The following is a 14,028-nucleotide window of genomic DNA, read 5'->3' on the forward strand; positions in this document are numbered from 1 at the left end:
CAAGCACTGAAAAGTAAAGTGATTCCAGAATTAAAGTTGCAAGGACAACCTTATTGTGACTCCCTTATGTGTTTGCACTGTGATAGCTTTGCCCACATACACAGTATGTCTACACAGCAACTAGAGACCTGCAACAGGCCTATGCCAGCTGACTTGGGCTCACGGACTCCAGCCAGAGCGTGGAAGTCTACATAGCAATGAAATAGCCTCACAGCTTGAGTCCCACGAGACTGAGTTGGTTGGTATGGGCCAGCCACCAGTGTCTAGTTGCTGTGTAGACCTAACCGTACTAAGTAAGTGGCAGAGCTGTGTTGTCTTGTCCCGAGTCCAGTTCAGTGCTTTAAACAGAGGAGAATATTGTCTCCCTACAACTGTCTTACTCTGTCTGTTTTGTGCACAGAATAAGGCAGTGCTCCTACAGAACAAATTGTATGTGATCACACAGTTAATGACTGTATGTTAACAAATACACACAAAGGGGTTGAGCTAAGGTTGTATAGACAATAGTAATAATCTTTGACTGGTAGATTATTCCAAAGAAATTAACAGATTTCTCTGTCTATTAGATATAGAGGCAAGACTTAATCTCAGATATGCAGTGCACATGTTGCATATCTCAATTCCATTACTATAGCTAGGCATGTGCAGGAGCAGGTTTTTTGGTTTTATTTTAGAGGTGGCAATTTCCACCTCCAAATGTGAGATTTGAATCTGCTTCTCATTTAGAGTATGTTAAATGTGCAAAATAATAAGTGGGTAAAGGCACTTTTTTCTCTCCTCATCTTTAATTCTTAATTGAAAGAGTAGAAAAGACTGGAGCTTTCTGATCTCCTTCTTGTTTTGAAATGATAACTTTTTACGATGTTTCATTATGGCTCTCTGGGAATGTGCAGAAGGTGCAAAAGATATCTCCTTAAACTTTCATTTTAATTGATTTTCCTGTCCTAATCAAGCAACTTTTTAGCCAGTCTGAAGAGGATGACTAATTCATAAGACTGAGAAACTTCTTATAACTTACAAGTATTGCTAAAATCCATAGGACATTACTTGTTTCCTTAGTAAACAACAATCAGAGTAACAATGCTGAAATTCCCATCGACAAGCTCATGTTTATAGAGCTTGGGAAAGTACTGTAAATAGCACTTACAAAATAACTTGTTTGCAAGCTGACCTTTGATAAAGATGTTTCCAGACCCATACTTGGTAACAAAATAAACATGTACGCACAGGGACCAATACAGTCTTTTCACCAGTCGGATCACTGCTGCCATCTGCATGCTGTTTTGTTCTGGTCTATTTCCGCATTTCGATTTATTTAGTATTTTAAATTGCTTTGGGCTTGGGGTTGGGAGAATGGATGGAGAAATTAATGGTTAAGTTTCAAATACAGTAGATTGCTTTAGAGCAGGATCTTCTCTTCCTGACAACCTTTAGATGGTCTCTGAGCTAAATCCATGTGACCTGTGGGAAGTTCCAACTGCTGCTGCCTTATTTGGGGAAGGATCATTTTAAGTAATTCCTCAGGCTGCTCTGCTCCTGGACTGTTCTCTCTATCCCTTCTTTGCCTTCCTTCACTGGTGGTTGGTCCCTTTCAAGTGCTGTTGCAACAGCTGCTCAGTTTTGTACACAGAGTGGGAGCATATAGAGCTCATGGGCCTTTAAAGCTGATGTACCTCTGCAGCAAAGTTACATTTAAGAGCATCTAAACCATCATATATTCAATTTAGTTATCTTGCACAGTTTAAAAATGTTCTAGGTTTTTATTAAGACTCATTACTTTGGCTGTTTGTTGAAATTGCATCCACCTCAGCGGCTTTTTCTACCTGCATCAAATGGCCATGACTACCCTTTAAAGAGGAAGTGCTGATTGTGTGTGTGTGCGTATGCATGTGTGTATAGTGACTGTATCTACACAGATGATCATGTCAAGCATACTAATCTGAGTGTTTTATCCTGATGATAGGGTAATCAGGCCAGGCGGGTGACATAATATTTTTTATTGGATCAACTTCCGTTGGTGAGAGAGACAAGGTTTTGAGCTACATTGAGCTCTTCTTCAGTAAGTTAGTCAGGCAGTTTTGGAATAGGTTCAAAGAGCCTCAAAAATACCAGTGAGGGTAATGAGGCAGGAGTGCTGGGAGCAGCCAGGTAAAGTACATTACTCTGCATTTCTGTGGAGCCTTTCATCTGGTCATCTCAAAGTGCATTACAAGTATTCTTTAAGCCTTACAATACTCCTGTGAACTATGTAATTAAAATATATGTATCTTCCATATATTTTAGCCTCATATATATGTGCAGGTATGTGAACTGACCCCCAAAAATATAAATTAAAAGGATAAATAGAAGCAAGAAGTTCAGTTTCCAGTCTTCTCTCCCCATCCTCTCAGTAATTTCAGATGGCTTCTTTAAGGCCAAGTAACAGTAGTTGGAACATGAAGATAGAAGGTAAGTGGGGGTGGTGTAGTAACAGTTTGTAAATACATTCTAAAGCTTTAAATTATGCTTTTTTTTTTTTTTTTTTTTTTTTAAAGGGGCATTTTTAATAATAAATAACACTTTTAAAAGTATTTTGTTTGTTAAGGTCACTTATTACTTTTGATAATTATTTTATAAATACTTTTGTAACTAAGATATCAGGGCAAATTATGTACAATTACTGGCCTTTCCTGCACTTCATCTTAATTTTGTGTTTGAGCACAGGCCAGGTCAGACTTTTCAATGCATTGTGCAGAATCAAACTTGGGGCATTGCATTTAAATCCTGAACTTGGTCTTAATATCTCACAATGCTGTTTTAGAAAAATGTTCTTAAAGATAATGTTAAAATTATCTAATACACAGGTTGAGTTTCCGTACATCTGACTATAATGCTTAAATTATCCAAAAGTACAAAGTTTGGTTTAAAAAGTCATACAATACATATAGTACATAATCTGCAATATCCTAAATCCAGGTTAATAAATTGAATGAAAGAGTTTAAATATTAGCATCCAAATATTTGGATACAGCACTCCTAAAGAACTGTATTAAGAGTAGCTTGTGGAAAACAAATATAGCAGTGAGGATAGATTGTCCCTCAGTAATTGAGAATTTAGGATAGGTTGTTGCTCAGTAAATACAGTCCATCAGAGAAGTATTTCAGTTACTTTCCCGACTTCACTTGTCAGTGCCACTCCTGCTCATTTCTCCTGGTATTACCTATGTCTGGAGATATGTTCTAAATAGATGTCCCTTGACCACCTGATGGTGTCCGACACCATGAGTTGCCGTATCAGCCGAGTGTAGCGCTGACGGATTCCACATTTCTGCAAAGCTTACTTGTTACTGGGATCCCATGCGCCCAGGGCTCTGATGATCAGTGTGTGTGATTGAACCTTGTAACCCCTAGCTCTCAAAGCATGGGCCAGAGGGGTGTATTTCTTCACCTTTTGAACTTGGACATCGCAGCAGGCCGGGATCCTGTTCTCAAAAGAAACTCTGATGTCCACCATGAGGATCTTCTTCTGTTCCTTGTTAGTGATGACAATGTCCAGTCACAGTTAACTGTCTGTTCCAGGAATAGTGGAGTTCACGGCAACAATCTCCACAGATGGCAGGATGGCTTTGACTAAGCAATCTTGGGTGGCATTATGGCGCAATTGCTAGCCTCTGTAATGGGGCTTGCCAGCTATACAAGACATGGGGTAGCATCTCATTGGCATAGCTGTGCTTTCTGCATTTCTTGTCCCAATTCTCGTGGTGGACGGCTCCGTTCAGTGGGATGCAGTTGAGCTGGGCTCTGTGGATAAATGTCTAGTCAGCAAGTTTGAGAAGCTACTACACAATTACATTGTGTGTGTGTGTGTGTGTGTGTGTGTGTTTGCTAGAGTAAGGATTTTAAACAGTACTTCTAAATGACTTGTAAGTAAACCTGTCTAATAGCTTTGTTTATCTGTAATTTTGTCTATAAAGACTTCCTATAGAAATCTATTTTTTCTACTTATGCAACATGTATCCCTGGAACAAATATGATTTATAACCTGCATCTCAACTGTAAAGGTTGCAGGACATTGACACTCCTTTGTTTTGATGTGTGCGCATGCATGCACACGCTGTCTTCCACTCCATCTTTTCCAGAGATGAATTCCTGATGATTAATTGTGGGACCTAAGGTTTAGTGCGTGTTACCTCAGTTCTCAGACACTAAAGTGAAATTGTAGTCTAGTCCACAGTAAAATCAGTTATGCCTTTCCAGCATATAAAGAAAACTCTGGTATGTGATATCCCTTCAGCAGCAGTTCCATCTTAGGCTGATGGATGACTGTTGCCTCATTTTCTCTGCCTGATAGGAATTCTTGCTTGTAGCTGAAATATTACCTGTTTTGAAACACCACACACAAAAATAATTCATTCCTGGGATTTCTGTAGTGCACACTCTGTAGGGCACTATCCTAAGCCATACTGAGTCAAATAAGGAATCTACAAATCCTCATCTTGTTGAGTTGTGTTCCTCTTCTCTCATGTTGATACAGAATCTCAATTTAAAACATTTAGCAGATAATTAAATATGATTTCTATAGGCGCTAAGGATAATAAAAGCTCCCCTCCCAGCTCTCCCTGTAGGCCCACACATTGTTTTTATTAAGCGTTTCAATGGTGGCTTAAGGCTGGCATAAAGGCTTACCTGTAGCCAAAATATTAGGTTTTCATTTTTGCCCTGGCAATAGTCACATTCCTGGCTTATCTTCCATCCTTCAGTCAAGTCTAATGGGAACTATTATTAGCCCCCCTAAATATAACATTTCCCTTACCTGCCGACAAGCCCTCAGGAGCTCAGCCCCAGGGTGGAAGGCTTGTTTAAATACGTAGAACTGCCCTTGATGGTCACTTTTATGTACAGGCTTTAAGCAGTTATTGGGAGCAGTCAGTAACTATTGGAGTGTCCTCCTCCCCATTCCACACCTTTGGTCCTGGGGTTCAATACACAGCCCTGCTTCATGCGAATGTGAAGTTCTTTCTGTGTGGAACAACTTGTAAGCTTAAGACATAGTTGTGATGACTACTTTGCTCTCTGCACATGTCTAGACACATAGATAATTCCAACAAATCCCACTTTTCCACCCACTGAAGTTCTCCCTTCTACAGAAAGGATATGGACCAATTGGAGAGAGTCCAGCAGAGGGCAACAAAAATGATTAGGGGGCTGAAGCACATGACTTATGAGGAGAGGCTGAGGGAACTAGGCTTGTTTAGCCTGCAAAAGAGAAGAATGAGGGGGGATTTGCTAGTGGCCTTTAACTACCTGAAAGGGGGTTCCAGGCAGGATGGAGCTAGACTGTTCTCAGTGATAGTAGATGACAGAATTAAGAACAAGGTTCTCAAGTTGCAGTGGGGATGGTTTAATTTGGATATTAGGATAAACCTTTTCAGTAGGAGGGTGGTGAAGCACTGGAATGGGTTATCTAGGGAGGTGGTGGAACCTCTATCCTTAGAGGTTTTTAAGGTGCAGCTTAGCTAAATCCTGGCTGGGATGATTTAGATGGGTTGGTCCTGCTTTGTGCAAGGGATTGGATTAGATGATCTCCTGAGGTCCCTTCCAACCCTAATCTTCTATGATTCTAATTATAAAAGAATAAAATATGAAAGCATGTGGGTTACATTGACACTTCCTGCAGGGTAGTTATTTATCATTGTGTTGAAGACACTTAAAATGTGCATGTTGTATTAGCTTGACAAATGTACATTTTTCTTGTGTTCTTGTTTTTTACATGCATATTTTTATGTCTGAAATACCTCTTAATTTTTCAGATGCATACTTCCACTGGAGGAGGGTTTTGTGACTGTGGGGATACAGAGGCATGGAAGACTGGACCGATGTGCACTAACCATGAGCCTGGAACAGCAAGCACTACAAAAGAGGTAAAAATAATATATAAAGAAAATCAGAGATGAATATTATCTATAAATCTTCAAGCTTTGTAACATGCTTCCTACCTATCTAGAAGTATTACTATTTGCTCAGCAAAAAATCAAATCCTTTTTGGGTTGTTGGGGCCTGTGTCTCTAGAATTAGATTAAGTGCCATGGATCCATCTTTCTAAGATACTTTTAAACTTTACTGCTTGATAGGAAAGAAGCAAGGAGGGAGAGAGGAATGATGGCAGTATGTTTGTCTGCTTCCGTGATCATGAAAAGATGTGCTTAGGATCAGGCTGCTGCTTTTTAAAAGTGTAGAGTGTTTTTTAAATCTGATCTGCTGAATGACCTTTTTAAAATGAACCCATGTTAAATGACAAGTTCCAATAAACTACATTAAAAAAGTTTGTTTTGAGTGCTTTTTCTTTAATCTTGGTTTTTGCTAGCATTCACAACATAATATAAGGCATGCACATGTAAAATGGAGCATCCTTGAGGTGGGATAGGAGAGGAACCAACCCAAACCCCTCAAAAACCAGAACTTGCAATCAAGAGGTGCTACACAAACTTTCAGACATCTAAGTCTTGAAGATGGAGCCCAGAAAAGCAGATGCTTCAAACCAAACAGTGGCAAAAGTGTGATTGTTTAGCTTCTCTAGGCTTTCTCAGAGCATTGATTGCTCATTATTGCCTTCCAGCTCCAAATGCCCTGCAGAATTCCCCAGTCCGTGGTATCTCCAGTCCCAGGCTCCACAGGGTAGCCGGCTCCCTATCTTCAAATGCATGTTGTTGTAAATACTAACAAATTAAAAAAGCTTTAAGATAGTTAAATTTGGGTGTACATGTCTGCAATTTAAGAGTAAAAATACTTTTTCAAGAACATCATAGGTATTAAAAATAACTGACTACTAGTAACCCAAAGAAAATCAGTTTAAAAAAAAAAAAAAATCCAAACACACTTTTTCCATACTTTCAAGTATTTACATTTCTTGAAGTTTTAACCTAAACTTTGAGTTTTGTGACTTTCTAATGATTGTTCTGGGTGTTTTTTTTTTATTTTTTTTTATTTTTACCCTTTAGGTTAATATCAGACACTTTGTACCTTAACTCCAGCTTCATGCAGTTTTTATCTCTGAATCCTATACGGTATCACTTATTTATTGCCTTTCATCATCAAGCTTTCCAACTGTCTCTACAAACTGATACTTACCATACAAATCATTGCATTTGAAGTACTTTTGAGGCGAAATGTAACAGCTGTTAAATAACATTGTAAAGTTCGCACAAGAAGTGAAGAATATTTTGGACCCACAGGTATATTTCAGGCTTATGCAGCTAATACTTAATTAGCCACAAGCCTTGTAGTAACACTTTTCACCCTCTCCCCAAAAGAAAAGAGAGGAACCAAGCTTCCATTATCTGGGGGGGACGCATCCTCAGCTTCATTCACTATAAGGTGTAATGGGGAGAGGGAAAGAGATTTTTGCCTATTCTGGGTTTTTTAGTCCCATTTTTAAGGACCAAGAGACCATTAATTTACCAGGATCTTTTTGGTATTTATTAAATAGCTAGATATGGAGAGAGGTGCTTTGTCTGAATACTTCCCTCACCTGAATGAGGAAGGATAGAGGAAGAGAGGGTGAAGTTTTCTCATTACAGGGTTGATTGCCTTTTGTTTGGAATATCTTTGTCTGCAGCAACCTGTTTTTATCTTTTCCCAAAGATCTGTGCTTAGCACACCTTACCCTTCCAGATGCCAAACTCTAACTGAAATTTAGCTCAATACAACCATGCTTATACAAAGCCCAATCACATAGTTTCTACCTAACACTTATCCTTTCTCATCTGAAATTAAGAACATGAATAGCAAAGTTGGGGCTCTGTAAAAACCTGATTTCAAATCATATGTAGATGCAGATGTAGACATTTATGAGATCATCTGTAGACGTTTTAGATGGCAATCCTGCAACAGGAAAAGTCTAGTAACTGTGGAAGCCATTGGTCATTTGACTTCATTACTTCTGTTTCAGTACTGTACCAGGTTTCTCACCACAGGAACGCTGTGTAATTTTGATTTCTTTTTTATGCCACCTAGCCCATAAGTGTGTAAGTGAAACTGCATCTGCTTTAGGAAGTTTCCAAAGTCATGGTACTTGACAATATCTAACTACATCACCATTATGTTATACCCACTTCTGTCAAACCATATACCATTTCACGTGAATGGAAGCTGGATTTGAGCTCTTGTTTTTGGTAATTCTTTTCTCCCCATTTTCCTTCCGTCCTCCCCATCCCCCTGCCACATATACATTCTGAGATTTGCAAGCAGGCTAGGGCAACCTTAAAATTAGTGGAAAATATGTCCAGATATCCCAGGCTGCCTTGAAAATATCAGCCTCTGTGTGTAAATCACAAATCTTTGAAGTCTCTATTTACATCTCTAAACATGGATACCAAGATAAAGAGCCATTCCATATATTCAAAAGATTTAGTATTCCCTCATTGTTTAGGTCCCACATATTCAATCCCTTCTTTTCACAGGGAAGGGTGACAGTGAAACGGATCTGTGGCTGATGGCTGTATATGTCTGGACATTTGATTACCTAGTGGTTCATGGAAGGGAGACTTACAGATATTTTGGGAGAGTATACAAATGGATTGGAAGGATGAGCCCTCATAGATAACAAATCCAGGACTGAACTGCAATCCCTGAACATCTTCAGACATGCCAGAAGCAGTGTTATCTTTTTACTTTTGTAACCTACATTTCCTAACCTATTTAATGAAGATTTTCACAGCCTCTGCCTAGATAAGAGAGGTTTACGTGTTTTTTTGTATCTTATTTTATTAACTGGTATCTTAAAAAACAACCGATGTGTTTGATTTGGTGGATAAAACTGCTGCTGGAATATTTCTGAGAAATCTTGTGGGTAGCGAGAGCAAGGAATTGAAAAGGCATATATTTCATTTGTCCCAATGTCACAAAGAAGCATCAGTGGGACTGTGCTCTTATACAAAAGATATCTTTCTGGCTGTGCAGTTCTCATTCTTTTTCCTCAGCTTCATTAGTCTTGCTCTTTGTAGTGTAAAGTGAATATACCAGAGCATATTGTAGGGCAATATATTTACCATTAGCTTGAGGCTAATATACCTTTCTAATGACACACATGTAACTGTAATAGGATTTCAGCTTTGAATTGCATTTCATAAACCTCAGTACTTCTGTCATATCTTTAAAATAGATTTATACTGCAAGAAAGGATACAATAATCAGCTGTTTATGTTACCAAGTCTTTTTTTTTCCATTTTTATACCTTTGTATTCCATATTGATATCTTGTCCTGTCTTCTTACAGAATTCTGAATGCCAGTTAAATGAAGAGCTAATGGCACAAGCCAGGAAGATGTTCCCTTCTGTGATAAAATACATTGTAAATATGACTATCTGGGAAGAAGAGAAGGAGTTGCCTCTAGTGTTCATGACCAGGTGGGAGAGAGATTGCCAACGATTTCTAAGTGTTAGAACTGCCATTCAGGTTTATTGTTACCCTATACAAATTTGCTAGTGCCCAGATCTCTTTAAATAGAACTACAACGATCCCGGGCTATAATTTCTGTAAAGTTTTAAAAACTCTTCAGGGAATATTTTGCATGTGGTGATGTCTAGTTAACCACACTAGAAATTGTGCAAAAATCCTCCTCCTAGATGGAAAGAGGCCATTCATTTGATTAGTGAGGAAAGCAGAATGGGGGTGCAAGGAGGAAGGGAGAAACAGCTACAGAATTAGCAGATGACTTAAATGCCTTGTTGTATTTGGGCTGGCTTAGTGTCCTGAGTAGACAACTTGAGTGAGGTAGAATGAAGGGAGGGGTGAGGCATTTTTGCTTGGCTTTCATTACATGGTGCTAAAAACACTGTCTTATCCATATACCAGTACCAGTACTTACACTGGTGTCATCAACACAGCATAGCTGCACAGTTTCTGGAAGCATTTACAAAACTTTCTAGGCCTAAAGGAAAGTGACAGTTTACTTTGCCTTGAAAGCTACTGGTAATTCTCAAGACTTCACGGGACTGACCTCCAGTTTGAGCTAGGTGTGACGGTGAAGTCCCAGTTCCTAAAGTCCTGGGTGGTATTAGCATAAAAATATTGATCTTCTAGTTATCAACTGCAAGGAATACTTGCCTGTAAAAACTTTCATTTGGGGTGGAAGTGTAGTTCACAGATATTTTAGTCTCAAATTTCCTCAAAACATGTTACTACTTTGTATCACCAAGAAGATTGTGATGGCCCTCTGGTAAGTGGCTACAGTATAGTTTTCATGCTCTGTTCTTGTCTGGGTGAGAGGTGGAACTACTTGCCTTTTTACAGAACCTGAAGTTGATTAACTCAGTTTTCCTTTAGAACTTATTTGGTTATAATTGTCACTTTATCCCAGGAGTTTGCAAATGATTTGTTGCCAACATTTGGATAGGAGATTTTAATTTTCTCTTTGCTCCATCTAATGAAATGATGGCTTCTCCCCAATAGAGAGAAGACGGACCACTACTACTGTGTCCTTTTTAATGATGAACATCATTCTTATGACCATGTCATATACAGTCTACAGAGAGCACTTGGCTGTGAGCTTGGGGAGGCCCAGTTGCACACTACTGCCATAGATAAAGAGGTCAGTGCACTCTGTGTGCAATAGAAATTCTCTCTTTAAGCATTATATACTACTTTTGTATATTCTCTCTCTCATCCTCTGATTGTAGTAACTGTTGCTGGGATGTTGGAGCTTGGAAAGACACAGTGGCAGATAACACAACCTAATTGTTAATTGGTAGTTGCATGGAATATAAATACTATTAAAGAAGGTGATCTGGTTTTCAGATCATGCTAATCTGTTGTTCAAGACACAAACCAGGATCCAGAAGTGGGGAGAAGCCACTGATTTCTTACCTGAGGTTGATCCACTTTCATCTGTTGTCTAACACTTTCTCTAAGTTTGTTAAAGATTGTTTTTATTTTATCTGATTTGCACTTCTTGGATGAGAAAACTACTCTTCAGGCATACCACTAAAATAAAAATATAAGATACTGGTTTGTATATTCAATAATATTTGGTCAAAGTAGTAGGTTACATTGCACAAATACTTACACATTTTCTGGTTCAGTTTCTCTCGTTTAAAGTTGTGATGCAAGTGATTAAAACCAGAGAAATTCCATCATGAAACTGACACTTCGACTTTCTGTTTCTAAGAATAACATTAAACATTGCATCCCTAATTATCTGTTCAAAGCCACGTGGGGGCCTTCTTTATGCATCATAAAATTATGAAGTGAGCGTATGCATTTATGTACACACACACACGCAAGTGTGTGCCCTTATTAAAATGTGAAGTTTTAAAAAACTTGCTTTTCGCCATTTTTCATCTGTTTACTTTCAGTATTTCTTTTGGTTTGGGCTATGAAAAAATTAATTTATCTAGTCTCACTTTCAGCTTCTCATGTGCTAGCACAATGCTACATTATGTGGGCTGTGTATGCTACAGAAGTCAGTTTTCCATAAATTTTTTCATAGTAACTTAAAAGGTAATATTTGTTTTTCTTAGGGTTTATACAAGGGTATCTCTAATAATAAAACCTAAATTTTAGGTCAAAGTTGAGTATCCCATTAACAGTGTAGTGAAAATTGTAGTGTTTACTACACAAAATATACTAGGGAGTACTACGTTGCTTTAATGGCAGTAGATTTATAGCAGTTTACTACTTTCTCCCCGTCTCATCTCAAAGTCTCCTATGTGGAAGGGACATGTTGAAGACCATACTTGTAACTTCTTTTCTCTGGAATTGGGGACTAGGCAGTTTTTGTCATTGTTGCTCCAGACTCCATTGAGAGTGCTGCTAGGCATGTTTCTCTAAACATTCCCACTATCTGATCCTCAGAACTAAGGAATCTCTTGATAGGCAAAGGGTCTCGGTTGGAAGAAAAGAGTTCAGGATGAGTGCACTTCCTGCTAGGATGAAAATTGACACTGCTTCTGGATTCTGAATTTTGCAGAAATCCAGTTCTTCTATTTTGTTACACCCGTTAGTTCCTCTCTGATATGATGATTCTAATGCGTTTTTTATTTATAACTTGCTGTTTTAATTTAATTCAAGTTGGTAAGGTCCAGCAACTGATTTGTATCAAGTGGATTTCTATCTCAGAGGTCCTAGAATACTATACAGAATGGACTCTTGTCCCATCTCCTGTGTGGTGCCTAAGGGTCTGATTTTTGGCCCCTGTGTTATGCACTTTTGATGTTCTTTTACTTAAGTTATAAGGTGGCAATACAGTGGAAAAAGCTCACATTTGAATCATGTTAATCTTGTATTAAACCCTAACAAAGGCCTGGTTTTTGGGACAAGTTACCATCAATTGATGCCTAAGATGTTTTAAATGGTTTTATTTTTTTCTACTTCGTGAGCTAACAGACATTTCTAACTATATGAATGTGACCTTGTTACCTTCAAGAAAAATATATGGTCGTAAGGGTAGAAATAAACACATGCCTCTTTGTCCCCACACATTCCAGACTGTTCCTTCTGCTTTCTTCATTTAAATTTCTGTACACTTTGAATAATCCTGTATTAAATTAAAACACTAAAATAAGACGTGACACACCAAAAGGTCTCAAAATATACTTAATATCAAAAGAGAGGTTTCAGTTCATCTCTTAGTAAGTGACAGAAACCCACACAAACGATGCTATAATTCACTTTTTCTGTGTCAATGCAGGAAGTGCTTCCTTGCTAAAAGGATCAAGATTCCACATGGAGAAACTACAGCTGGAAAAGTGAGACCATAAACTTGAGTCTCTCTAAATAAATATCTCAAATTGCTTTTGGAAAGTTTTATTTTATCTTTTAGCAAACTAGACATAATGGTTCCAACACAATCATTAATGCACCTCTTAGCAATGTGCAAAGGAAGAAATTAATTTAAGTAATCACCTCACAAAATACCCTGATTCATATGATTAGGAAAAGTAAACAACTATGTGTTAGCCATTTGGAGAATAGAATTTTAAGGCCATATTTAATGACATTTCTGTGAAAGCTGGAGATGTTCAGATAAAGGCTTTTTATAGGTGTTTCTAACAACTTTTATAGCTGTTTCTATTTTTACTAACACCACATTTTGGTATAAACAATCAGTGTATCCTCATATTAGTAAATCTATAAATGTTGTATAAAGATTAATTGTAGCAATTGTAAAGTTATATTAGAAGATACTATTAGTTAGAACTCTTTGTATTTCTACTGTTTTGAAGTATCTAGAACAATGCTTAAAAAGCTAGAATATTTTAACCATTTAGAATTCAAATACTGATTTTATATTAAGTCTGGAAGTTGTTTAAAATTAAAATAAAATAGGGTAAATTCTTCATACTCTTAAGAGAAAGAGAACTTTTAATCTGAGGAGAGTTTAAGTGTAAGAAGAAAAAAGAATAAAGCTTCCAGAAGATAATTACTGTTACAACAAAATATAAGGAATCTTTTATTCTGTTATTAAATGTTTCAGGGATAGAGATCTACTTGGGCCTAATTATTAAGCCAGACCCGAACCCATCCGACCTGACTTGAGCCTGGTTGTTTTCCGACCCAACTCATCCTGACCTGTCTCTTGTAGTCCGATTCGATCAGGTTCTGGTCATATTACAGGGCTCTATTTCAGAAGTCGCACCAGATATTGAGCCGAAAGATAGTTCTGTTAATGAATGCTTTAATTAAATGGTAAAGAAGAGATTAGGGAATTTGAAGGATAAGCTAGAAACCCTTGGAAAGATGGACTTTTCTGAAGCTTGATGCCATCTGCTGGATGGGAGGAAACATACAATGTCATGTGGATCTGTTAAGCTGACACTTACTACTTGCATCCAGATCTGCGTACATCCCAAAATCTTGGACTGCCCAATGGAAAGATGTTTGAAGCAATAAACAGTTCCCTTTTTGGAATTAGACCATTCCACCCAACAACTCAATCAAGAAAGCTCATAAAAGTGTGCAAAATCCCAGTTCATTGTTCTCTCTCGATTTAGGAGATCCAGTTCTCTTCACATGGGAGATCGACTCTTCATCACAAGTCCTGAGGTTTTGAAT

At 38.0% G+C, this 14,028-nt stretch overlaps 1 protein-coding gene across 2 annotated transcripts in view; it reads left to right on the top strand.

Annotated features, from left to right (window-relative positions):
- Positions 1–14,028, top strand: part of UBR1 (ubiquitin protein ligase E3 component n-recognin 1) — a 144,322-nt gene that overhangs the window by 8,872 nt on the left and 121,422 nt on the right. For both annotated transcript variants that reach the window (XM_067557899.1, XM_067557900.1), the window contains exons 4-6: positions 5,790–5,900; positions 9,253–9,383; positions 10,429–10,567. In XM_067557899.1, coding sequence (XP_067414000.1) covers positions 5,790–5,900; positions 9,253–9,383; positions 10,429–10,567 — 381 coding nt within the window. The remainder of the gene's footprint in view (positions 1–5,789; positions 5,901–9,252; positions 9,384–10,428; positions 10,568–14,028) is intronic.

This window comes from Emydura macquarii, unplaced genomic scaffold (genome assembly GCF_026122565.2).
Source record: "Emydura macquarii macquarii isolate MOO-44397 ecotype Brisbane River unplaced genomic scaffold, CSIRO-AGI_Emac_v2 contig_1876, whole genome shotgun sequence".
Lineage (NCBI taxonomy): Eukaryota > Metazoa > Chordata > Testudines > Chelidae > Emydura > Emydura macquarii.